This window comes from Equus caballus, chromosome 1 (assembly GCF_041296265.1).
Source record: "Equus caballus isolate H_3958 breed thoroughbred chromosome 1, TB-T2T, whole genome shotgun sequence".
Taxonomy (NCBI): Eukaryota; Metazoa; Chordata; class Mammalia; order Perissodactyla; family Equidae; genus Equus; species Equus caballus.
In genome coordinates this window covers 56,162,663-56,189,942 of record NC_091684.1, presented here as the reverse complement: position 1 = coordinate 56,189,942, position 27,280 = coordinate 56,162,663, and the positions used below count along the sequence as shown (strand labels likewise).

General features: G+C 35.9%; 1 protein-coding gene across 23 annotated transcripts in view; it reads left to right on the top strand.

Moving 5' to 3' along the window:
• The window catches only part of CTNNA3 (catenin alpha 3), a 1,507,895-nt gene that overhangs the window by 947,345 nt on the left and 533,270 nt on the right, over positions 1 to 27,280 (top strand). For all 23 annotated transcript variants that reach the window (XM_070225803.1, XM_070225839.1, XM_070225762.1 and 20 more), the window contains one exon: positions 12,500 to 12,592. In XM_070225803.1, the coding sequence (XP_070081904.1) occupies positions 12,500 to 12,592 (93 nt within the window). The remainder of the gene's footprint in view (positions 1 to 12,499; positions 12,593 to 27,280) is intronic.

Here is a 27,280-nt window from a genome sequence, read left to right as displayed (position 1 = left end):
ATTTGTTTCTTTTGTGATGGCACATACTAACACAGCATACTAATGCCGTTTTTTAGAACAACATTGACATATGTCCTCTTAGACAAATGAAAATTTTCATCTTTAATGATTCATTGGAGAGGAACAAGAAATTCAGATGCAAATTTGAATACAGTTGGATGGCATGGGTAAGATAAGAGAAGGAAAGAAATGTAAGACTATATTATAATCCCTTAACCACAAGAATCATCATCACGTATCTACTGCAGGCAAACACAAAGACACAGACACACACACACACAAACACACACACATACACATCCCATGTACGGAATACTTTTAGCATTCCAAATTGACTTTTTTCTTTATTAAGGTCATTTTTGGGTCGTCTGATTTTGTCGTTGGCAATGGGCTTTGATTCATTTGATATTTGTCATTGTATTAAATAAACGTGAGGTAAAACCAGTGCCTGGTTCTCGTATTGTAAATTATCAACCATATTTGTGAATCATCATTTTAAATATAGCAGCATATGAGACAATAAAACTATTTTCTTCCCAGCAGTATTTAGTCATTATGTATCTGTATTTTTTGGAAACCCTATTTTTAAGTGATTCTGGATCCTCAGATTTTGCAGAAAGCGTCTTGATTAATACGATCCTGCTGACCAAAGAAATTTTTTATTCTCTTCAAAATGAAAATTACTTTATTGTTTTTTCTAGTTATAAAAATGATTCATTCTCATTATAATAGCACAAACTATAAATTTTTTAAAGTATGAAAAAGGAAAGTTGAAATTATCTTGAGTCTTACTCCTCAGATACAACTACAATTACCATTTTGGTGAATAATATTTTAGATATCACACTTTCGTACGCACACACACATACACTCACCATCTTTAACAAATGAGATTGCTATACATCCTGTTTTACTTGTCATCGGCACGTTTCCAAGTCAATACATATAGAACTATCTCATAAATCACCTTTTTTTTTAATTAGATAACTGTTAGTGAAAAAAGATACTTGGAAAATTTTCGGTCAATTTAGAAACACCAAGTTAAAATGAGAGGCTTCTCTTCATGGCAATAGTAATCCACTTCCTTTCCCATATGTAACTCATGGTAACAGTTGAGATTTGTTACTGTAGACTTCATACTTTGCGTTTGTACATAACTGTACATACATAACTTTATTTAAATAGGAACACATATATTCTGCAATAATTTCACTTAAACTACATATTTGAGATACTTTGTTAGCAGAAAGTTTTTTCCTTTTTTTACAGAATCATAGTATTACATAATTTAATTTATTCTCCATTGATAAATATTTAGATTCCTTTTCATTTTTACAAATAAAGTTGCAATGAACCTGCCTGTGACTGTATGTTTGTTCACATATGCAACTATTTCTGAAGGACAGATTACATTACATTGAATTGCTGCTGTTTTACAATCTTTAAACTTTCCTAGATGAAGCTAAATTGCCCTCTCAAAAGTTGTCCATGTACCTTCCACTGGCTTCCCCATACCTCAGCAATACTGGATAATATCAGATTTTTTAATTATTACTAATATGGGAAGCAAAAATAGCAATTTCTTGTTTTAGTTGCATTTCTGGCTTAATTGATCAAGAGGGAGATTAGAAACTTTTTCGTCTATTTATTAGTCATTGTATTTCATATGTGAAGTATCTGTTTAAATATTTTGTCCATTTTTTAACGTCCCCTTTTCGTTATTGATATGTGGGAGCTATTTATACCTTATGGATAATAATCTTTTGGGAGTTATTATATATAACAAATACATTCGTCTATCTTTTGCATTTTAACTTTATAGGTTTTCATTATTTTGAAGTTTAAAAATTTTTTATGCAGTTTTATGTGTCAGTCTTTTTATATACATTGGACTCCTCTGTCCCCTCACCAAGTAGTAGCCAATTGGGCCATCACCATTATTGTTTCCCCATCGCTCTGAAAAGCACTGAATTTCTGTGTGTTTTAATTACTCGCTCACTATACTTTCCTTCATTCTTCTTTTTCGTAAATCATCTTTGCTAGTCGTTCATATTCTCTTCCAGATGTATGTTAAAATTAACCTAAGTTCAATTTCTATTAAATTGATAGACAAATTTAGTGAGAGTTGACATTTTATTTTATAATATTGAGTATTCCCATCCAGGAATATGATATTTTCCCCCATTCACTCGTTCCTTTATGTCATTGAGTAAAATTTCATACACATACACATATGCATACAAAGATGTGCTCATATGCATATATATGATATCGTTATACCTATTTCTTAATAGGTATATATACTATGAAACTTATAACGTTAGTTGCTATTATGACAGAGAAACTGTGTTACTAAAACTTTTATTTTGATGCAGCTGATGTATAGATAAGTCATACATATTACTCACTACTCAATAGGAACAACAGCTTTTCAGATAATTATCTTTCATTCTCTAGGTAAACAATTTTGTCACCTGCGGATATAAATAATTCCTCTTTCTTTACAATATTTACAGCTACCATTTATTTTTTAGATTCATTTAGATTGACTAGAACTTTGAGTAAGTTACTGATTAGCCTCAGTGACAGTAGGAATGCTTATCTTAATCTTGACTTTTCAGCAGGATATTTGCTGTAAATTTCTGGAATTTGACCTGTTTCAGGTTATGAATGATTTCTTCTAGTCATAGCTCACTAAGGTTTTTTTATTTGTTTAGTTAAGCTTTGTTCTTGCTTTAATAAGAATAGGCATAAAACTACATCAAATGGTTTTCCAAAATCCACTGAAATATAGTAAAACAAGAAAGTTCATTGTTAAATTTCTCAATCATGAGCCACAGGTTTATTTCTAGAGTAAACTACATTGTCTTGCTGTATTATTATTCTTTTATTACATAGTTGGATTTAATTTGCCAGTATTTTATTTAGAAATTTTATGTTTAAATTAACAAGAAAATTTCCTGATAGCTCTGCCCCTTATCTAATTCCTGTCTAATTTGGTTATCAGGTTACATAATCAGTAAAACACAATTATTGAAATGGAAGTGGTCCTAGATCTCAAGTAATTAATCTCTTCCTCATCTTACAGACAGGTAACCAAAGACAGGGACATTAGCAGAACTAATATCAGAGACAGGATTGTGTGATTTAAGATTCCTAAAATTTGGGAGGCAGCCTGAGATGCAAAGCCCAAGAGAATATGAAGCTCCTTGGTAACAATTTGTTTCCATGAAAATCCCTGACTACGCTCGCCTCGATGAGTTTGCCTACCTCTAGCTTCCTATTGTACTCAGAAACTACAGTTTTGTTCTCTATTTCATGTGTCCCTTTAAGTAGATTGTGTATCTTGAAATTCACTTCCACTGTCTTTGATTCCCTGGCAGTTGCCAGCCAACATTATAGGTGCATACTCAATATGTTACTTGGTGAAATTTTTCCCCTGAATCTTGCTATGCACTTTTATAGTACAATTCTATTAGTTAAATTTCCTACAAAACTCATAATTCGTGGCCATTTCTTGTTACTACAAGGAGCAGCAGAGCAGCACTGTTTCACCGGGAGAAATAGCAGAGCTGGCTTGTTTAGCCAGAGGTCACTGGGACGCCAACACTGGGAGATCACGGACCCCCTTCTGCACTTCTCAGACTCAGCCCCAGGCCTCTGAGCCAGGCTTGTCTGGAAACAAAACATGCGTTACATTCTGTTCTGCGCGAGACATAAAGCTCCTGGGCTTGTTGACCGGAGTTACCGCGCCTCTTTCCATCTGCCATCCTCACCAGCATTTGGCAGCCAGCTTGGACCCTTTGAAGAACTATTTTACTTGATTAAAAATAAATAAATTAAAAGCTAAATTGGGAGCTACTCAGTGGTTCCCAATTTGATATCTTAAGTGAAAGTAAAACTTGAAAGAAGCTGCCCCCCCAGGTGCGTTAAGTATGATGACCAGACTAGAAGAAAAGTATGTTACTTTTCTTTGAAGTCCAGCTGTCTAAGCCTTTGTGGAATATTGCAAATGAATTTCAAAGGGAAATTTCATTCTCCTTTCTCGCTTGTCCTGGATTTCTGTTGCAGTCTCCTCCCTCTAAACTCCATTTCTCGCTCTTTCTTTGGAGATGATACATTTTTAAGCATACTTATTCATGCATTCATGCATTTATTCATTCACTGAAGAACTATTTATTGTTTGCCTACCATATCTCAGGTACTATGAACTGAGGGCCCAATGATGAGCAAACACAGATAAGGCCCCTGTCCGTATAAAGCAGAAGAAATGGTTACTAATCAAATAATCTCTTCAGTGAAGATATAATTACAAACTGAGAATCACACTCTAAAGGAAAAACCTGACTTGAGTAGAAGAAGTCTCAGGGGTGGGTGGCGGAAGCAGTGTTGGTGAAAATCTTCAAGGAATTACTTTTGAGCAGACAACTGATGGATAGTAGTTAAGTAGGTCTAAGTGGTATAAAGCTGGCAGTGAAGAAGGAGGAGGAGCATATTCCAGGCTAAAGAAAACAGCATGTGCAAATGTCCTGTGGCAGAGGAAGCATGGATATCTGAGAATAGGTTGATACAGCTGAAGCAAAGAGAGAAGAAGAACTATGCATGATGAGTCTTGGACCAGACTATAAAAGACCTTGTAGGGAAGGTGATATGATATAGGGATGGGGAGGTGATGATGGGGGAATCAAATTTGCATTTGAAAAAATTTGTCAGCTGCAGTATGGTGAGCATGTTATAGAGAAGTCACAGTTGCTAAGAATAAAAGCTAAGACTGGACATAAGAATAAAAAAATGAATCTGACAAACTTGACTAGGGTGGGGAACAAGAAAAGTAGATGATTCAGGAGATGTTTGAGAGGTGAAATCAAAAGAAATGGCTAGATATAGGAATGGGAGAGTGAGTGTGAGTGTTGTCTAGGCTTCTTCTAGCTCTCTGCTTTGAGTCACAAGACGCATGGGGCTACCTCACCACCTACACAGTCCTCTGTCCACACTAGGCTCGTCTGACCATCTTCATTCCACCTAAACACTCTAAGAATAGTCCTCTATGTGGCTGAATCAACGGATAACTTCAGAGATTACTGACTTGACCTCTCAATATTTGATATTTGAGACCACCTTCTTGAAATTTTCTCTTTTCCCGGCCTCTATGACATGGGAATACTGGGGGTAACCTTCTCTATCTCTGGCCGCTTTTTCTAAGACTCACGGTAGGATTATCCTCTTCTGTCTGCCTAATAAATATTGGTGTCTTAGATACTCTTCTAAGAATATTTGCTCCCTACACAATCACATCCAACTCCCATTGACAAGCTACTGATTTCCTAACTAGGATCCACTGTAGACCCCTCCTAACTAGACACCTAATTACCTATTGGTTATGTCTACTTATATAATCTCAATGGAACTCAAATTTGAGGTATCTAGTCCAACTCTGGATATTTCTCACCAACCTGAAGAACTTCTAGTGTTCCTTCTATCAATGATTTGGCTGGTGATTTATAATTTTGCTATTTATTAGTGTGTCCAAAGGGCATAGGCCTCTCTTTTCCTTCTTCATGCCTCTTCATAAGCTTTTGTGAACCTTTATCTTTTCTAAATTCAGAAAGAAATCCAAATCTCCTTTGCAAATACCAAGTTAAAAATAAAGAACTCCTTTCAGCTATATTATTTCTGTACTCTCACTCAAAGTTTGCCCATGTTCATTTGTATCTCTGCTACAGATTTGCCAGATTTTGATTTTCCCAATAAAAACACACAGTCAAACTGAGATCTACTCTGGAGAATTAAGTTTAATGACCAAAGGCTTTCTTTTCTCAGGGGTTCTTCTTCCATAAATTGAAGTTATAATACTTACTTTATTCTCCTATTACAGCTAACTAGGAACTTCTCTTCTTTTTGATGAGGAGAGGGCAGAGGAAGAACACAGTTTCCAATGAACAAATTAAGTAGTACTAAAGCCTCTAAGAAATACAATTCACTGATGATATTAGTTTAAGACACAGAAAATCATTTCTATTCATGATAATTCAGTTTCAGATGAACAAACATAAATTATTATTATTTATTTACACGGACTAAATACTATTTAGGATACTTTTCTTGATGAAAAATAATTTTAAAACAGAATACATCATTGTCTTTACCTTCTAGAAGCTTACCACCTGAAAGGTACATGAGTGAGTCCAGGGAGCAGGAAGTATGTACTGTATGTAACTGTGGGAGAATGGAAGGTAGAGGTGTAAGTTCTGACTGCGGGAAATGGAGAAAGGTTTGTGGAGGAGATGATATTTGATCCAGGTCTTAATGTATAGGTATGAATTTAAAGAGCACATAAAAGGAATGTTTTTAGACAAAATGGGCAGCTTTTAAAAGGATGAATCCAAAAATCAAATGAAAAATAAAGGATAAAACTCCAAATGTATATAATGTATAAATGTATAATGTATAAACTCCAAATGTATAAAATGTCCTAATAGACATTGAAGGATTCGATATTCAAAGGAAGACAAGCACAAATGTGTTTATCTATCTGTGCAGGTGCTGAAATGAGCACCTCCTTCCCCGCATTTGCCCCTGACACTAGCACATTCAGGTCTAAATCCAGAGGCAGACATTTGATTAGAAGATGCCTTTCACTTGAGTGATTATGGCTCTGCATGGCCAGCCTTTAACTTTGCTGAAAGTAACCATCTAACATTAGTACATAATTGGTGTATAAATATCTAGCTCAGTACTACATCCAGTTATGCTTGCATGCAACATAAAATGAATTTGGCTTATTTAAGTAGAAAACAAAAGAGACTTCATTGGAAGAAAGAAGGTAGGGCACATTAAGTACAGACAAAAGGAAAGAAGAGGGCTTGGATTGAGAAGGAACAAAGACTGCCCCAGGACTCTCGGCAGGAGGAAGTGATGGATATACCCATGCCAGGGCTAGAGGAGGACAAGGAGCCTTGATTAACAGTCAGATCAAGTCTTTACACCACGGGGTTAGAGGAGGAGACAGCACTTCTCCAAAGGAAAATCAGCCTTCTTTGCCAGGAGGAGGAATGGATTTTGCGTAGAAGGTCAGAAATTTCTCCTACATTTGATTTTCTTATTTCCTGGGTATTTCGATCATTAAATTTTTCTTTATTTGCTATAGAATAAATGTTTGTGTCCCTTAAATTCATATGTTGAAGCCAACCCCCAGGTGAGGGTATTGGGAGATGGGGCCTTTGGTAGGTGATTAGGTCATGAGGATGGAACCCTCGTGAATGTCATCACTTCTCTTATTAAAAGAAGCCCTAGAGAGATCGCTCACCTCTTCTGCCATGTGAGGTTACAGCTAGGAGGTGGCGTCTATGAACCAGGAAGCTGGTACTCACCAGACACCAAATCTGCCAGCACCTAACTCTTGGAGTTCTCAGCCTCCAGAACTGTGAGAAATAAATTCTGTTGTTTATAAGCTACCCAGTCAATGATATTTTTGTTATAGTAGCCGTAATAGACTAAGCACTGTTTCTCTTATTGTAATATGTCATTATTTCTTGTCTCTAATTTGTGAAGTCTTTTCTCTGACTTCCTATTCCATGTATATTCAGGTCATACCTCATGTAGATTTTTGCCCCTTAACATTAATCTTCAAATGTAGTATCTGTCCTAACAAATGAAAATCAACCTACCGGCCAAATGTTTATATGCGTGTTCTGTGTGTGTGGAGGGTGCTATATCAAACCCACCTGGGGAACTTTTAAAAATTAAATTAAACATACTTTATATCCCACTAACTTCCACCCGTAGACAGACTGAATAGATTAGAATATCTTGGCAGAAGGAACATGGAGTTTTCTTTTCAATAGCTATTTACTGGTGATTCTATTATGCTCATCATCTAATTTATGCCATCCATTGAAGATTACTAATATGGACTTTCTATGGGTCCAACCTTATTTCTATTATTAAAGGTATTTGACATTCTGGATTCTATGACCACTGTGAGAAAGTTGTTGTGAGAAAGATTTCACCTCATTGTAAGGAAGAACTTCTTATCTTGGACTATCCTGCAAAGTACCTTTGGACTACCCTGCAAAGGGAACGGGCTGCCCTGCAAAACATTGAATTCTCTGTGTCTGAAAGTGTTTACGCGGGAGTTGCATGACCATCTGAATGAAAATGAGACAGCGACCTTTCTCCCTCATTGAAAGCCAGGATACGCAGTTAGATGATATTACAATTATGTGAATTATATATAAACAACGAATGTGTGACAGTGGAAATCTCACCAAACATCAAAGTTCACTTCATGTTCTTGAGAAATCGTATCACAGATAGCTATCTGTGTGAGAACTCCTTACTGGCAGATGAATGATGTATGATGAGCAGCTGTCCAAACAGTGAGCTTATTCCTGGCAACGATAGCGTTTCAGTTGTCTACGATGACTGAGAAGACAACTAGTGCTCCTGCGATTCCTAATAAAACTTGATATTAGAATGTTAAAATATAGCATTCTCTGGTATTCAATACTTTTAAAATATAGTCTCTTTACCAGATCAGTACAAAGTAATGATGAAGAGCAGAGTTAAGCCTGTAGCATGGTACACTGATTGAAAGGTCATTGAGAAAATCTTCAATCCCCAAATATCTTTTTTATAACTATCCTTGGCTCTACCATTAGTGAGTCATTCTTTTGGGTCAAATATGGCCCTGACCTTGGTGGAGAGTGAGGGACAGCACTAGCCTAGCTGGCGGGGTTCTACAAAGCCAGGTTTCAGAACAGAGACTTTCTCACCTAAGACATGCTCTACGCCAGGAGAAAAGGAAGAACCAAGGTCCAGGAGGACAAGAACATACAAAATTGACATACAGACCTTGAACTAGGACCCAGGAAGAGGAAAACAAACATCAATAGGATGATAATAAATGTGAATTAGTTCAGGAGCTGGCCAGGCCTTGTTGTCTACAACTTTTTTTTAAAGACCTGATAGGGCAGTACATTTAGTCAGGTTTAAAGGGTCTGGAATGGGACATACATCTTAGAGGGCAGAAGGACTAGTGAGAAGAAGAGAGGCTCCCGAGAGACGTACTGATGTAAAAAAAATCACTCCCCTCTCAGTAACATGACAATATGTCCCTCTTTGAAGATTTTTTTAATTTAATTTTGCAATTATTACAGTATCAGTAATGATTTTAATGATATAATTGTCTTTTGTAAAAATGAGAGAACATTGAGTTCCAGCCTTTTGTTTTTAATAAACTTGTGAATTTCCCTGAGTGCCTTTGGTCCCATTTAGTTAGGATAATTCAGACTTTGATTTTCTTGGACTGGGTTAAGAATATAGCACAATATCAATGAAAAGTCTGGTCACTCATTTCAATGCAGGAACCTTTGTCAATACTATAATTCAGAGTGGCATAAAGAGCACATACATATCCCTGGTTAGTAGTCTCCCGGTCATTTGATGGTTTGAGGAGGTTTCTTCTCCCTGTTTGACTTTGTTTTCCTATCTGTACAATAAAGGATTAGAGAATGGGGTCAGAGATCACAAACTGGTGACCTATGAACTAAAGTAAACCAGTAGACTGTTAGTTTGGTCAAGTCGGTGAGTTTTTCCTTTTATTTCATCTTGTTTTAATGAGTTCTAATGCCTTTAGGTAGGGCATACACACTCATGTTTGCCTGGGGACCTTCCACCCCAGCCCAGCCACTTAGTTACATCTAGACTCTGTTTGTATTCCTTGCATGGGTCCTGAAAACATTTGAGTTTGTGGCTCAGTATAGATATTTTGCCAAATTTCTTTAGGTTCCTAAAGTTTTAATTCTATAAAACGTGTTTAGACATTGGATGTTCTTTCCCCATTAGTAGAGAAATAGATGAGTTGGAAAAAAAATTATACATCATCAGGGCTACTGGTGGCAGGTCATCTCCACACACCATCCCATTTCACCCTCAAAGCAGTCCAGTGAGGTAGGTCTTATCATACCCATTTACAGGCGACAAAATAGACTCAGAGAAGTTAACATTTTGCTGATGATCAAAAAGTTTATTAATTGTGAGAACGATGTTTAAACCCAGGTCTGTTTGTCCCCAAAACCTTCCTGTTCCTAATTTCCCTTAGTGGGCAGAAACTTTCGACAACGGTCTCTTGAATAAGAAACTTTACACAGACTTTTGAAACATTGTCAAAGTTAGATATACAAAAGATGCCAGATGTCCAAATATATCAAACTATTTTACAAAATATTTTCTCTGCATGCTGCTTTCTTTGACCGGTAGGGGGGAGGCTTCATACTGTGCTTGGGAGCACACTTGACTGCCGGAAGAGCCCCACGGAGCTTAGGAATACTGTTAGAAGACATTTTGGCTTTCATTTACATTTGGCTTCCATTTCCATTTCATTTCATTTCATTGACATTGATGTGACCTTGGAAAATATGTCACAAATCACTCAAGTTAGAAATGTAAAGAGAGTTTATTTCTATCACTTAACTTTTTCTGTTTTGTCAAAGAATACCAGCTATATTATAATTTCAAATTTGTTTGTATAAAATATCACCAAAACTCCACCTGCCTTAATCTGAAAATAGTACTTAGTTATCTAGAAAGTTTACCTGACACAGAGCAGTTCTGGTAAGGGGTGGTTCAGATATATCTGAGTAAAGGAAGAAAGCAAGCATGATAATATGATCATTAATTGAGTAGAAAACTTTTAGTTGTGTTGTATTTTCAATTGAGAGTTTTATAAAACTTAAGCCTGCTGATGTAAATAGAAACTTTGTGTTTAGGATGATTTCCATGTTATGTTAGTCACTGAATTGGCTTACAGTAAGCACCGAGATAAACATTGTGGCCATCAAATGTCCAGAACGAGAATGTGTGTTTTTAAAAGGGGGAAAAGAGAGAAAGAAGATGCATTAAAAAATAAAGTAAAAAAATGTCTATATGACGCCTTTCTGTAATTTTTAAACTGGATTAAACATCATTCATCCGATTTGACCAAAAAATTGAGCCACTAATTTTTAATTTTTTTTACTTAAAACAAACAGTGCCCAGATTTACAGGTAGATATTTTCTGCAAGTTCAGTGCAAATTATTATAAAACATATCAAGGCAATTAGGCTGCTGAATTTCACTTTCTGTGAGTGGGGCTTGGGAGGTGGGGAGAGGGGCACAGAAACTGCTGCCCTTTTCAAATAATGCACAAATGTGCTAATTATGTGTCAGGTATGAAAGTTGAGGCATGGTGACCTTCAAGCCAACAAAAGACCTTTTCAAGTAAGCCATTTCCAGGTACATTAATAAAGTGAACAATGCCCTTCCACAGTTAAATAATGTATGGCTGTTATTTCATTATATATAAATGCAAACCAAGGAGGTGTTTCACTATTGACATATTAAAAGTAATACTATAAAAAAGCAGAGACTATAAATCCATTGAAGTAACATTTGTGGTACTCTACAAATAGTGATCCAAACATATGTTTGTTGTTCACTTCCATTGCGTGCAGCTAATGTACAGTTTCTCTTCAATGCATTTTGAATTAGAGCAGTAAAACATACAATATGTTAAAGTATATAACAACTAAGGGAGAAAAGTTAGAAAAATGATTGTTAGAAAAGTGATCTTCTTACAGAGATGAAGACAATGACATATTTTGTAGATTGGAGTAAACACTGCTTTGTACACACTCACCTGCTAGCAAGAGGGATGTTGAATGAGGGAGGTTCAAAGAAAGAGAAAGGAATCCTATGCTCTTTCTCACGGCTCTTTCTTGGTATAAAGAAAATATTTGTAAATATCGGACTTAGGTAATGGACATAAAGGTAATTATTTAAAAGAGCCCCCGTTTCACTAGAAAAGAGTATACGTTTCAAAAGCAGTAATGTATAAAGGAATTTAGGTGTTGCTAATGATTGAATCAAATCAACTGCTGGGATGTCAAAGAGTGCCATGAAGTTGTAGCAGAAAATCAAGAGCAGGAGGAAGAATTTAATTATCTTGTATTTGTCCAGCTTTGTAGTATATCTGATTCTGAATAAAACATGAATTAAGATACAGTCATGCTAAATACAACTTAAGTATGCGTAATAGACCTCTGGAAAATAATAAACCAATTACAAACTTAAAATAAACCATAATTATATGAGATTCCAAGAACCTATTAGCATTCAATCCACTGATAAACTTCTTTCAGTCTCATAGAAAACCATAATAGTTAGCATCTTATTATGGATTAGATTTTGATAGCAAGAGATTGTACAGGGTTTACTGACCCACTCACCAATCTTCCTTTTTGTTTTGAACAATTTTCTAGAGTCCTTTGTTGTTATTTGTTTTAATAGAGTCTCTGAATACTTCCATAAAATAGATACCAGTGCCATTTATGAAAATACTGTTGTTTGTCACTGAGATTTTCAATGAATATGTACATACTCTTACTTATCTAGGATAACAAATGTTTCTGAATTTCCTTGATAATCCGAGTAATTTCCATTATTTTGGGTTGTATTGAAGGTGGCAAATCTTGCTTGTTCCATGTCAGCAAATGAAGATGGGATTAAAATTGTCAAAATCGCAGCCAATCACCTGGAAACCTTGTGTCCACAGGTATGATAACTAAGTTACTGTCTCTTTTATTAAGCCAGCTATAAAAATTACATATTACTTCAGACTTTTATACATATGGGAAGATATTAAAATATTTATTTTAAACACAGAAGATGACTCATCCTAAGGTCATGGTTTACTCTTTGCTAAGAACCTAGTTCTTTACTTAGCACCTGGTTCTTGTAACATTCCCTTAGGGACCATACCAGAATCTTGTGAGAGAAGGATATAGTTTGAAATCAAGACAGTGCTTTGCCCAACAGATTTTATTTATTTTTAGTCAGTGTTTATTGTGAAATCTCAAATAGTACGAAAAGAGTGACTTGCTTTTTCCCTTTATCAAAAGAAGGCACAAGTTTGAAAAAAGCCAAGAGGTGTTTTCTTGTCTGCAATTCAGTTCTTTTAAATCTGAAGAGCAACACATTTTCAGGGAATCATCTCTAGATAACTAGTGGTCCTGAAGCAGTCAATCAGGATTCACATAAGGGCAATCTTAAACACCTTGTCTTAGAATAAGCAAGAAATAATATGGATAATTACTTCCTAAAAAAGACCACAAATGTTGTAAGGATGTGAAATATAACAATGATTAGAGACTTTGAGTCTCTGGACATCTGCTGAGATTCTCGTTTTACTAAATGTAGAGTGTGTGTTAAATGCTTGATTTGCCTTGCTGGCAATTTCGTCTCTAGGAACACGGAGGAAACAGTCAGGGAGCCTGCTTCTTTGGACTTAACGATGATTAACAAGGAAAAGCTGACTGGAGAACTGCAGTCTAGAGGACTTGCAACTGCGATCTCACAAGTGATGTCAGTTTTCTAGGAGATCCCACAGGGAGCAGAATTCTGCGCTTAGGTCTCTAAAGTGGCTAAGTCACTTATTACTCCCCTCAACACTCTATGAGAATTCTCATTTTTCCACTTGATGCTGTCATTTTTTAAAAAGCCTTTTGAATCTGAAGAGTATTAAATATATCTCATTGGTTTTAATTGATAATTTTCTGATTACTAAAGAGAGCATTTTTTGTTCACATATTTATTGACCATTTGGCTCTCTAATTCCGTGAATTGCTTCAATCCTTTGCCAATTTTTAATTGGACTGTCTTTTTTTATTGCAATGCTCAGGTTTGTTAAAAATATTTTCTGTTGACTATGGCTTTTCTTTTAACTTTTAAAATAATATTTTAATCATAGAGGATTTTAAGATCTTTAACGTAAACATATGATCCATTTTTAATTCCTTTAATAGATGTTTGAGCACCTACGCTGTGCCATGGTTTGTTGGTTTGCACCTTGTTAAGAAATCTTTCCAACAAAAATGTTATGAGTTCTCATGTTTTCTTTTAAAAAATTGAAGTATTATTATTTAACATTTAGATCTTTATTTCATCTAAAATTTATTTTTATGTCTAACATGAGGCAGGGATGTATTTTTTTTTGCAATGCTAACCATTAAGATACCATTATGTATTAAATAGTTGATCCTTTCCCAATTAATGTGAAATGCTACCACTGTTTCACACACACACACACTTTTTAAATGTTTACATTGTTTTATATGTAGTTGTGTGCACAAATGTGTATATACTATACACATATATAATACATGCAGACATATATAATACGTTTTATATAATGCATGCATATCAAATGTTTATAATTTTTTTACTGCTATTCAATATGTAAATATAGATTGATAGAAGAATTGAAATACATTTCAAGGTATACAAGTTTCTGAGCTCTCCATTTTCTTCCACTGCTTTATTTCTTTACCTCTCCAACACTACTGCAATGTCTTAACTATAGTTTTATACTAAATCTTGATATCTTCTAGGCAAATTGGCCACCTTTGTTTTTTTCTTTAAATTATTGTTGTTCTTACCTTTTGCTCTTGCGTATAACTTTCAGAATCAACTTATCAAGTTCCATGAAAACACATGTTAGAATTTTTATTGAAATTGTTAAAATGTTTTGAATTTTAGATTACTTTAGGGAATAATGGCTGCTTTAAGATATGGAATCTTTCCATTATAAACATATTTTATATATCTCCATGGTCAGATTTTTCTTCTGTCCTTCAGGGACTCTAATATTTTATTATTTATTACAATAAATTCCATGGCTACATGCTGATGGCCTCTAGATTTTTCTCTCCAGGCCAGAGCTCTCCTCTAAGACGAGACTCAAATATCTAGTTTGCCCTCTCACATTTTCGTCTTGATATTTAGAAGAAATCTAAGGGTTATAATGACCAAAATGGAAGCTCTGATTGTTCTGGCCACATCTCATTCTGCTTCTTCATCAGTCTTAACTGATTTTAGTTAATGGCGTGGCCATTCATCTACCTGCTCCGGGGAAAAACCTGGAGGTTTTCCATTCTTCATTCAGTAAATATTTATTGACCATATACTATGTGGCAGGCATTGTTTATGCATCTGGAGAGAAAATAGTAAAGAAAACAAATAGGCAAAAATCCTTGCCTTCGTGCAGCTTATATTCTAATGATAGCTAATAGCTGTTTTTCCTGTCTAATCCATTAACAAGTCCTAGCAATTTCACCAAATATATTTATCTGATGTGTCTTCTTTTTGACAACATGAAAAAATAAGTATAGTATAATTGGTTTGAGTTGTAACTGATAATAAAAAAATCCTTAAAATGGCTGATTAATGTACAGTTGCTAACCAAGGGTAAGACCTCTACTGGAGGTTTGCAGTGACCTGCCCTTGACCCAGCTCATCTCAGTGTTTTACTAGTGATTTGGACAAAATTACAGAATAATGTTCTTAAAGTTTTCAGTTAAAACTAAGAGGATAAAGGAAATATATTAGCTGAAAGAATCCAATCACAAAGAATTTGGATATTCTAGAATATGGACTAAATCTCCATATCCAGATGAAATATAATAGGCATAAATATTAAACCATTTATACTGGGCACTATAAAACAAACTCCAAAATAGGGAATAGAAGAAATATGGCTTAGCAAAAATTACGTCCCAAAAGGCTCACGGGTTTTAGTTGATAGTCATTTCAATGTAAATCAACAGTGTAATATAACTGTCAGAAAAACTAATATGATTTTACATTTTTTCATCAAAGAATGAGTTCTAAATCTTACTCTCAACCTTTTCTGCACTTCAAAATTATTTTTTAAACCGTATATTTTTTATATAGTACATCCTGAAATTCAGAATTAGTACATCTGGAGTGCGACCTAATTGTGTGTGTATGTGTGTGTGTGCACATGTGTGTAAGTTCCACTTTGGCAATATATATTGAAATAAAACATGCATGCGTATTTGGGTCCACTAATTCCACTTCCAGCAATTTATGCTACAAATACATATGTGCACAAGCACAAAAGTCTATGAGTATGGTTTTTATGCAGCTTTATCTGTAATGGCAAAAGCTCCAACCAACCTGAATGTCTGTTAGCAGAGACTGTTGGAAGCTGTTTAAAGCAGTAAATTGGCTCAATGCATGTTTTGGTGTGGAAGAGATACTCATAATAAGTGAAAAGGCAAATTTCAGATGAGCGTGCATATTATTCCCATTTATGTGAAAAAAAGGAAACAGACTGACCCATATGTTGATGTAGTTATAAAAAGATTTTCAAAAATGTTCCCATGAGAATTTTAATAGTGGTTACTTCCAAGATTTGAGATTTGGGATGAAGAACAAGGAGGAATACTTTTACATTCTGTTTTATTTCTTTTAGGAAATAGATATTTTATTAATTTCTAAATAAAACCCATTCAACTAAAAAATTGCTGGATTGATTCTGGAGTGAGTCAGGTTGAGAAAACACGGGGTCAGGAGGAGCTGAAAGGGCGGCACTTAAACTGCATTCCTGTTTGTTAAATATGGTTGCGGTCACGTGGTTTCAGTGAATTGGATCATCCTGGCTCTTACTGGGCCTAAAGGACTACAACTATAATGCTTTACCCAGTTACAAGTATCACATTTTAAAAAATAATTGTCACTTGGAGCGTATTTAGCAGACGATATCTGGCATAGGGACATGACTTGAAACCATGTCATGTGAAAATCTCACAAAAGACACAGGGAATTTTTAGCCAGGAAAAGGTAAGGTTTGGATAAACATGACCACTGTTATCAAATTTTTAAAGGACTATGATGTGAAAGACTTGTTCTAAAGGCCCCTGAGGGGCAGAACTACAACCTATGAGCAGGAGCTGGAAGGATACAAATTTCTTCTCCATATAGAGTGAGTTTTTGAACAGAGCTATCCAGAAAGGGATTGGACTTTGTTAAGAAGGAGGGATTTGGAATTTCTCAAAGCCACAGACATTTAAACACATAAAGAGTGGCCATTTGCGCAAGCTATTGTATAGAGACTACGAGCCTTGGGTGGGAAGTTGATCTACAAGACTTTCAACGCCCAATCTTGAGACCCTCCCATGGATATGTCTTTTACATAAAGGAGCGAAATGTGATCTGGATCATAACATTGCTGGAGTACTATAGCTGTTTGAATTCAACCAGGTTGAAGGATAAAGACCCTTATTCCTTTTTAACAAGTGACTTGAAACATATTTTAAAAGTAAATATTTTATATTTGCATATGGCACAAAAATAAAATATAGACAGAGTTCAAGGTTCTAAAGTATATTGATAATTTGCACTAATGTTTGAAAACTCATAAGCTGAAATTTAATAAGGGCAAATATAAAATCAGGGCCTTAGGTTAAACAGAATCCATTGCACTGCATGAGTGGATAGGAAAAACATTGCTTATCACAATCACCTGGGGCATCCGGAGTGGGGAGGGACATTTGTTATCTAGTTCAATGAATTCCAAACGCTGGTCCATGAAAGCATTTTCATGGTCTATAGTGAAATTAGGTCAGTACAGTTAGCTTTTTTTCATGAAATAAAATTTATTCAACTTTTTATTTGAAATTTATGTGCTTTCTACTTGTCTGATAGTCATCAAAAAACATTTGACTTATGAAATAATAATGAAAATAGATAATAGTTTCTCATATGGTTATTTCTTTACTAGGCAAAATAAAAATTTCCCAACTCTTTATCAGTTACTTCTCTTTCCCCTCTACCTCCTTCTTTCAAAAATATTTGTGGCCTGAAAAATCCAGAAAATTAAAAGTACTAATTTAGGTGACTCAACTACGTAAGTCAATAGCCTGACATGAGCACCATCTTACAGCTTTAAAACAATCATGGTGCTTAGCTTGTGAAATGGAAAATTCACAATGTACTTGGCACAAGGATGTCTATGTCTAGAATATCACGCTGAGTTCAAGCCCTACAGTTTAAGGGCTAGGCAGCAAAAGAATGAATTGTTTTAAGCTATAGTGAGCTATTACCTAAAAACTGAAAGTGCTTAAAGAAAAGCCAAATAGGCTATGGCTTGTCAAACGTGTTGGAAAGAAAATTTCATTATTGGGTGGGAGAGGTATTAGATGGTCTTAAATGTCCTTTCTATAAATAAGATTCTTTAATTAATAGAAAGCATGGTGAAAAACTAGGATATTTTCCTTAAGGTGAATACATATATATTCAATTAGTCAGACTTTCACAAGTGCTTAGATTTTCAAAAATCAAGTTGTTTTCTAATCACTGTCACATTTGAATCAATATGTAGTACAGCTTTGTTATATCTTCTGTTTATCCCTCTCATCAAATGGTATCCAAAGATCTGAAAGAACTCAAACAGCTTGCAGAGGCATCTAGTTTATTGGCAGTGATGTACTTGAAGATATATTTTCATAAGTTACTTATTGGAAATCTACAATTCTTCTTTTTTTTTTACTGGGAAAGATTTGCTCTGAGCTAACTTCTATTGCCAATCTTCCTCAATTTTTTTCCCCCAAAGCCCCAGTACATAGTTGTATATTTTAGTTATAAGTCCTTCTATTTCTTCTATGTGAGCTGCAGTCACAGCATGGCTACTGACAGACGAGTGGTGTGGTTCCATGCCCTGGAACTGAACCTGGGCCACTGAAGCAGAGTGTGCTGAACTTTAACTGCTAGGCCATCAGGGCTGGCTCTATAATTACTTTCTAAAAGGGCTGTATATTGGGTGTGTTGAAAAGTAAGGAAGAAAGTCAAGTTTTCCCCAGACATAGAAGCTTCTGAAGCATAACAAGAACAAAGTACCTGAGGGAGGGTGTGCACTGGAGATCACCTGTATGCATATTTAAACATGGAAAAATATAACCTCCATGAAGGCAGGAATTTTTGGTCCACTGTTGTATCCTAAGAATAATGCCTGACACATAGTAGGTACTCAGTACATATTTAAGGGGTGAATGATTATATCTACATGAACTTATTTTGCATTATTTTGCATTGTAGACATTGTCAAGTGGATGCTGAAAGCCACCATTGTTCCTCATCCTTTTTTGTTCTCTGAGAGGTGTAGAAACTCCCAATTTCTAACCAAAGTGATAAAAGATCCCCGTATGACACTTTGTCTGCTTGAAATACAAATCATGTGAAGTGACTGGCATTATCTCCTTCTGCCTGGACAGGATTGTTTTGTTTTAACAGCAGCTTGTTCTGATTAAGTTATGATGCTACTGTATTTAGTACACGCTTCAGTAAGGGCATTGGGCTATCTCTTTCAAATGGAAAAACATGTCCTGATTTGCATAGGGTTTTTGTGTGTGTGTGATTGAGAAGCTGACATATCTAAGAATTGAAAACATTTTGCTTTCTAAGTATCATGCTCTGGGGAAGCAGAAATGTTTTCTTACATCTTCTGCAGATGATCATGATGGATGTTTTGTTTGCAACTAAACAATATAAGACTCAAACAATCAATTTGAAATAATCATATTCCTTAAGAATCCCAGGGTGTACATATGAGAATTGTGACAGGTCTTCTACAATTAGACCTAATTTATTTCTTTTCTCTTCAGAGAATGGCAAAAATATGCTCTAAGATTTTGGAAACCAAGAGTCATGTAAGATTATAAAAAGGCTAAAATGAGGTGATCATTTTTTTTAAAGCTGATCATGATTGAATGGTTGATTCTCAAGACTGTCTAGGATAATTTTAGACCAGGAGCATAGGATCACTCTCTTCCCTGTGGTGCCATGATCTTCGTGTCAGGGACAGTGCTTGAGTGCAGCTATGAACACTCTTACTTCCCAGCCTGGAAATTAGGCTTTGTGTTATTGTACTATCATTGTTATGAATCCTGTAGCAATTACACAGTCAGCCAATCCCTTCCTCTCACTCCAAGGGTCTCTTCACTCAACAAATGTTTGCTGACCACCTACTGGAATCATCCATGAAGCTAGGGTGAACCGGGGGCAGGGAGTAGGGATTCATGGGGTGCCTCCTGGAACAGTTCTGAGGAATAAGGTCTGGGTTCAACCAGGAGGGGCTTTATCTAAGAACATCTGAGGTAGTGTGTCCTGGAAGAAGAAACATAAATTGTGGAAGAGAAGTCATAAGCATTACATTTTAGTGAGGATGTGGGGTCAAAAATTAGATAATGACTTAAAAGTCATTAGGCAGAACTAAGTATGATTTAACATGCAGGCTCAGGCAAGAATTTCAGAATTAATCACAAACCAGCTAGTCTATGCTGGAGCCCTCATTTACACTCATGGCATGTGTGGTAATATTAAGCATGTTAGCATAAAGGGTCTGCAGCAGCCTCAGCAATACTCTAGTCATAGAGGAAAACGAAGATGGAGCTTTGTTTACGTTGTTTCCGGTGAGAAGGGAAAATGAATTATCCAAGTAGAAACAAAGCCCTGTTAGAGAGGAATAGGTTGAAATGCCATGGGAATTAGAGAGAGATTCATGTGAGTTAGGGGATTCAGGAAGGGCTCTCAGAAAAGTGACATTTTCTGTAGGCCTTAAGGGATAAGCAAAACTTGGATGCTTGAGAAAATATGAAAAGGGTATTCTAGGCAAAGGAGATGGAAAAGCATATAACAGAAAATGAAAAAATGAGTCATTGAGTCTCTCTAAGCGACAGTTTCTTGACAGGGGGCCTCTTGGCATTTGGAGTGGAACAATTGCCTTTGTTGTGTGAGGTAGTCACAGCAGTAGGGTTCTACATGCCAGAAAACCCAGAATCTAGGGCACTATATACATAACTACCACCTTTCCCAGCCCGGTCTTTGTGATAACCAAAATTACGTCCACCCATTTCTAAGTGCTTCTTAGAAGATACTGCCTCATTTGAGAACACAGGCTGTGGAAAAGAGAGAGGTTGGATACACCATGGAAATGTAGGTTGTAGCCCTTACTACCAGGTGAAGGAATTTAGATTTGGAATTTAGTAGAGGATGGCAAGCCATTATATGTTTTGTGTAGGAGAGTGATGTCATCACAGCTGAGCTTCCTGCGAATTAATCTGTAAACCACGTGTCAACTGAATTGAAAAAGAAATAGGAGGACCAGTGAAGAGATTCTTTAATATTATATGCAGAATTCAGAATTTGGATAAAGGATGTATAAATAAAAACTTATAGGTAGGACAAATTGTAAATAAGCTATATAAATTGACCAGAAACTGAAAACAAATTAGATGACAATAATGATGGGAGGTAAAAGAGGATAAACTTGAGTGTTTTAACTCGGCACCTGGGAAGATAATGATTCTATTAGGAGAAATTAACAAACAACATATACAAGGACTTGAGATGTCACAGCTAGGTATGGTAATCATTCATATAGTGGTAATTGTTGGAACCATACACATAGAACAAGATTGCTAAAGAGCAAGAGAGAATAAAAGGATCAAAGGTAGAACCTTAAGAAAACACATCTGGGAGAGAAGAAAAGGAACCTGAGGAAAAAAAATCATCGAAGTATGAGGAGAGTCAGGAATGTGCGGCATGGTGGAAGTCTAGCAATTGGAGCACATCGTCATGGTGGGCAGCACCGCCACAAGCTCCAGAGGGTTCCAGTGGGAGGAGTGTTGACAAGTCTCTGGTGGAGCTATTACTTAAGAAGTCAGCAGTGATCTTAACAAGAGAGGTTCTGGTGGCATTGTGGGAAAGGAGGGGAGAGTGAGGACCAGAAGATATATTTCTAGATTTTTTTCCTCTAGCAATTGAAAAGTAAGCCTAACTGTGGAAAAGAAAAAACACTGGAAAACCCCAATTCATGCTTTTATCATCAAGTCCTACCATACCTTCTACTTCCAGTTAATTTTTCAATATTGCTTTTCGTTTCTAGAATCTACATAGTGCATTAGAGTTTTTAAGCAATTCTGGCAGTGTTCTCTAAAATATGTTTTTATTCTTTGAGCTCAGGCTCATGGAGCTAAATATTAAGGACCTATAACAAATTTTTGATCAGTAGTAAATAAGATATCCTGGATTTGTAGGTGATTAAAACTTAAATGAATCTTAAATACATGGATTAAAAAAAAACAGCTTTAGAACTTCAGACACTACTATGTGATTCGGAAGGTAATGTTAGTGCTGAAAAATATTTGGTTGGTCACCCTACTTTTAAATGTTGTTTTAAATGTGAGTCTGAAATCAAATAGCTATTAGCACCTGGATATTTAACAAAATGAATATCTGTGAATGTTTCTCCCAAGAACTTTGCCTCGAGGATTAAATGAAAATTACCTGTGACCATATGTCCTGAAAATTTCTGTATCCTGCCATGACAACCTCACTGACCAAAGCACCTTGCACAAGTCTAAGCTGTCCTTTATCCTCTTCCTTGTGCTGTGACCAAGATTCTAAATTACAGTTCCATAACTGAAAGACTCTGAGCTCTCATTTTGTGTGTTGTACCTGACATTGCCACTGACCCTTACAGGCCACTTTAGATTCGGAGGGTTTTCCTGCCTTCTCTTCAAGAGGAGAGTGTTCCAATTCCGTATTCACACTGTACCAGAAGCTTGGGATTGACAGATGACCCCAGTCTCTTGGAATATAAACTGGGTAAGATAATGACCTGGGAAAGGCAGTTTTAAAAGAGTAATAGAATAGACTTAAGAATAAATGTGAAAAAATCTATGTAGACCAACAGTCATTATTTTTTAATTTTAAAGTCGCCTTTGCTGACAATGTTCCGTAACATAAAATACCGTGGCATTTTGGGTAAATGCAGGGAGAATAGGACAGGGAGAATTTGAAAAAATGTCAGCAGACATATCCTTTTCACATGTGCTCAGTATAAAAGGCAGTGTGCAGAAGGCAGATCAAGGAGAGGGAAACAGACGTGTTTCAATCCAGGAGTGTAAGATCATTGCTCCAGAAGACAGAATGAACTAGGTTGGGGAATTTATGAGAGTCAAATGTTGCTTCTAGGAAGCAGCAAGGTATCAGTATGGCATTGCAAAGTTTATACTTTTAAAAATAAATTTAATATCTGTTTTGGCCTACTTTTTTAGAAACAAAATCATTGTACTTATGCCATAATAAAATTCCACTCTTTGCCTAACAGAAGACAACGTGAGTTTAATACCTCACAAAATACAGGTATATTGTTTTTTCAACCTCTGCTCTTTGAAAACCACTTTAAAGCCTTGAATCTGCTTCTGAACATGTACACACCTTCTAAACATGTACAAACCTTCTGAACATGTACACACCTTCTGTGCAGGGTACATGTGTATACTTGGAGGAAGAAATGGCCATCCCTCATGCATCGGTGCTGTGACAGGTGCTTTGTCAGGGCTATCATACTTAATTCTTGCAATAGTCTTTTGATATAAGAATTATCAGACTCATTTTGTATATAAGAAGAAATTCAGACATGTTAACTGAGTTGCCCAAGTTTAAGGAACCAAAAATATATGCTTTAGGATTTGGATACTAACATTCTCCTCGATTTTGGAGGAATTATTTCAACAGTCAGAGTTTTATTTATTCATATTTGTGTAATTCTCCAGAGAACATGGACTTTTTTTTCTATTTCTCCTTGCTGTAAAAAAGGTGATAAAGAAAATCTCCCAGGAAACTTTCTTTTCAACATTAAGTCTGTAATGCTTTTTGACCCTCATGTATTTAGGACTTGTTATTTCAGAATTTGAGGCCTTAGCTCCTTCACAAAGAATACCAATATTATTTGACATTTATATATCACTTTATTATTAAAACAGGCTTTGCAATTTCTTTAAACTATCACACTCAGAAAGGTTTGATCCCGGAGAGGTTGAGTGAGTTCTCTGAGATTACATGGCAAACTGGGGAAAGAGGTTGGAATATAATTCTTGTCTTCTAAAATCACTCAATTAACATTTTTGTCTACTTAACAGGATGGGCAAAAACAGGTAGATCAATGTGTTAATCACGCCTTTTTGGTATAATATTTTCAAATATTTAATAGTCAAAGCTTTTGACCAAAAATAGAAGGATCATTTCTGTGCAGGTAGCTGGATATACAAGTGTGTATTTAAGATAATAGACCAATATTTGGTCCCTTTTAACCGATATGTGGATGATGCTAGAAAGAACAATTTGAATTTAAAATATTGAATTGTTTTAAGTTATGTATCCTTATTTTCTTAAAAAAACATTCTTCTATAATAAAATCCCCTGCTTAGGATCCATGGCAGTATACTTAATTTTTTAAGAATTTCCTATCCTTAAAAAAAAAACCGAAAACTTACTCTTCGAACATTGGATCTTTTATCAGATAATAAAATTACGTAACCATGTACTTATTTTTAAGTATTATAGGTGAGTTCGGAGTAAACTTAGAGTTCAATCTCAGTAACTATATTAGCCTTGATGCTTGTTAAATTTACTTCTTTCTACTTTGTATTATTATTTACTTCTATATCCACAGTGACTTTGTATGTATGCCTGTTATTTTGAATCACTTCAAATCATTCTTCTAATCTGGCAAGTTATTAATTACAAATCAATGATTGAATAATAAATAAATATTTCCCAAAGACTTTAGCCCCTTTCCTAGGTGACATAGGGACCCAGAGAAATGTACATCTATTCTCCTTCACGTCTAAGTGCTTTTGAATATTTTTGGTGGTGATGCCGAAGATATTTAAATGATGCTGGTGAAAGGTGGAGGCCAGAAAACTTATTTTAATATGTGAACAGGCAGGGTATAAGTCTGGAAGAAACTGTGGCAAGCTGGAAAATGCTTGCTTTAAGGCCTTCAAATTTATTTTAGAAAACACTTTGAGGCTATCCCTTCCCCCTCCCCGCCAAAAAGAAAAAAGGAAAAGGAAGAAAAGAAAAGAAAAACACATGTAGCCAGTTTTTAGAGCCTTGTTATAGTGGAATATTTGATTTCTATTTAGAGTCCTTTATTTTTAATCCCTCTGCTCAACAACCCTTATAGTCTGCTATAAATATTATTGCATTTTCCAAGCAGTATTGTTGTGGGGAAAGAAATTTCATAGATAATACAACAGTAAGATAAATCATTTTAAGGAAAAAGCCTTTGGCTTCCCAGACAGGTCTGGCACCAATCTGAGAACAGGGGCCCTCAGATAGAAAAGCAGACTGTAGTATGAGGCAGCCTAGGGGAAATGAGTCAGAAATCTAAGAGAATATCACAGCTCATGAGTGCAAAACTGCCTATTGGCATTCCAGGAAGAATTCATAGTTGTGCTCTTAAACAAATACTTAGATCTGTGACCTGAGAGGAAAGTGCCTGTTAGCAAAGCTTTGCTGATAGTTAATGAAGAAATGATAGCCATCTTCCTACTGAAACTCTTGTTTCTCAATGCTTAGTATACTGCAACTGCCAATAAATCATAACTATCATGTCTGTTTCTTCCAGATGTTTTCTACAAATCATGAAATGCAGAAACAAAGATTTGAAAACCATTCTGAACAAAAGTATGATTGAGATGAGGTCATTTGTTGCAGTTGTTTGTAGCCTTTCTCAAGACACAGTTTTTATAAACAAATATTTGCTAGAAAGAGCTCATTGGGAGGCACAGGATTTTTAACTTACATTATATGTAAGTCACTGGCCACTGTTTTTGGGAATTGTTAGAAAACAAAATTCAACTGAGTAAATTTGAAGATTTAATTGGCTTTATTGAGTGATTCACAAGTTGGGCAACATCCCATCTAGCAACTAGAAGAGCACTCCAAGAGGCTATACGAAATGGAAAGTTTTTTGTAGGAAGGAGGGTAGAGCAAGGGAGTTATTAACAGAACAAAAGAAAGGGTTATTTTTAGGCCAGCACATCTTTTTTCAGGAAAGAGAATGCAAGCGTTTTATCACGCACATTACTTTACTAGTTCTAATCAGGAAATTTCAGATTGGCTTTCAAAGGTCACATTCTCGGGATACGTTGAAAAGTGCAATTAAGTCTTAGTTTGCTGTCATGGGAGCCCTTTTGGGGACTGTTAGTTGTTTTTTTTAAATAATTTTCCCCTTTTGATCAAAACTCTCAGCCAAGGAGATATGACAAAAAATTAAGGCATTAGTGCCACTCAGCTATTGCTCTGCAGTTCCCCCAGCTTTTTCTGACCCTCTACGTCATATTCACAGTTTATGACATTTTGCTTAACCTCTGTTGCATTCCCAGTTCACGGTTCCAAGTTCGCAACCTTTAAGGTGGTCATTCTCTTCACTTCTTTTCCAGTATTCCAGTCTCAGGGAGATCATTTGCTTGGTTGTTAGTGGCTACAAACATGGATGGAAAGCTTTCAAGAGAATACAGTATGCCAGGGGGATTTTTATGGTAACTACAAGCAGGACAATTCCCAATGTTTGGAGTACACTTCAGAGCTATGGTCACCAAGACTCAAACCAATCAACACCAAATAAGTCAAAGAAAGACTCCATTGAAAGAGTCACCTTTTTAAGCCAAGTGGCTTGCTCAATGATCTTACACAACTGTTTCAGCTTCCCCAAAACTGTTGATTCAGGTAGAGCAGCTGGTGTTGGCCACAGCACAGACACCTCCTTGTTCAGCTGAAAGATAATTAAAAGCTATCTTATTATCAAAAACAACCTTGGCCAGAGAGTCTGAGGATCTTTGCTGGGCAATTAATGTCTTAACAGAATCTGCAATGTCACCAATTGTTATGGAGAGGTTACCGAGCATAGCCTCATTTGTATTCACTCCTAAACAAGGAAATAGGGCCTTCCAAAGGAAGGAATCCTTAACCATAAAAGCCTCCTAGAAGGTCCTTTCTAGAACAGTTAAGCACACAATTAGATAACCTAGAAGATATTGCCCAGCTGTGCATCAGCCATCTAGGTATTCATAGGCCCAAGGAGCCTTTCAGGGCACAAACTACTCCCACTTAGTGACACTGTTAATGCATTATTCATAGGAATTGCTGCATTTGACTGCTAAAGCTAGGGGTCAGTTAGATTTTCTCTTAACCTGAAATAAAAAGTTGTTCTAAATTCCAAAGCTTACCCTCCCCCCTTTAGCAATGGCCTGGGAGAAATGGATGATGGTGTTATATTTCCAGGCCAATGCTGAAGTAAAGGAAAAAAGACTAGATGAGTTTCTGGTTTGGTTAAAGTATGAAGTCTTGATCTGTCATCTTGGGTGAAAGCAGTCTACCTCAATGTTAACTACTTCTCTTCCTCATCAATTTAATTTGGAGGTCCCCAGCATTTGTACAGGACTGGATGCCAGGTGGAAACTTCTTTAGCTGTGAAATGTGTATCCAAGGTTCAATGCCTTCTAGTTTTGCAGCAGTGTCAGTGGTTAAGAGCACTTGGTAAGGTCCCTTCCAATGGGGCTCAAGGGCTGTCTTCTTCTGATGATGCTTC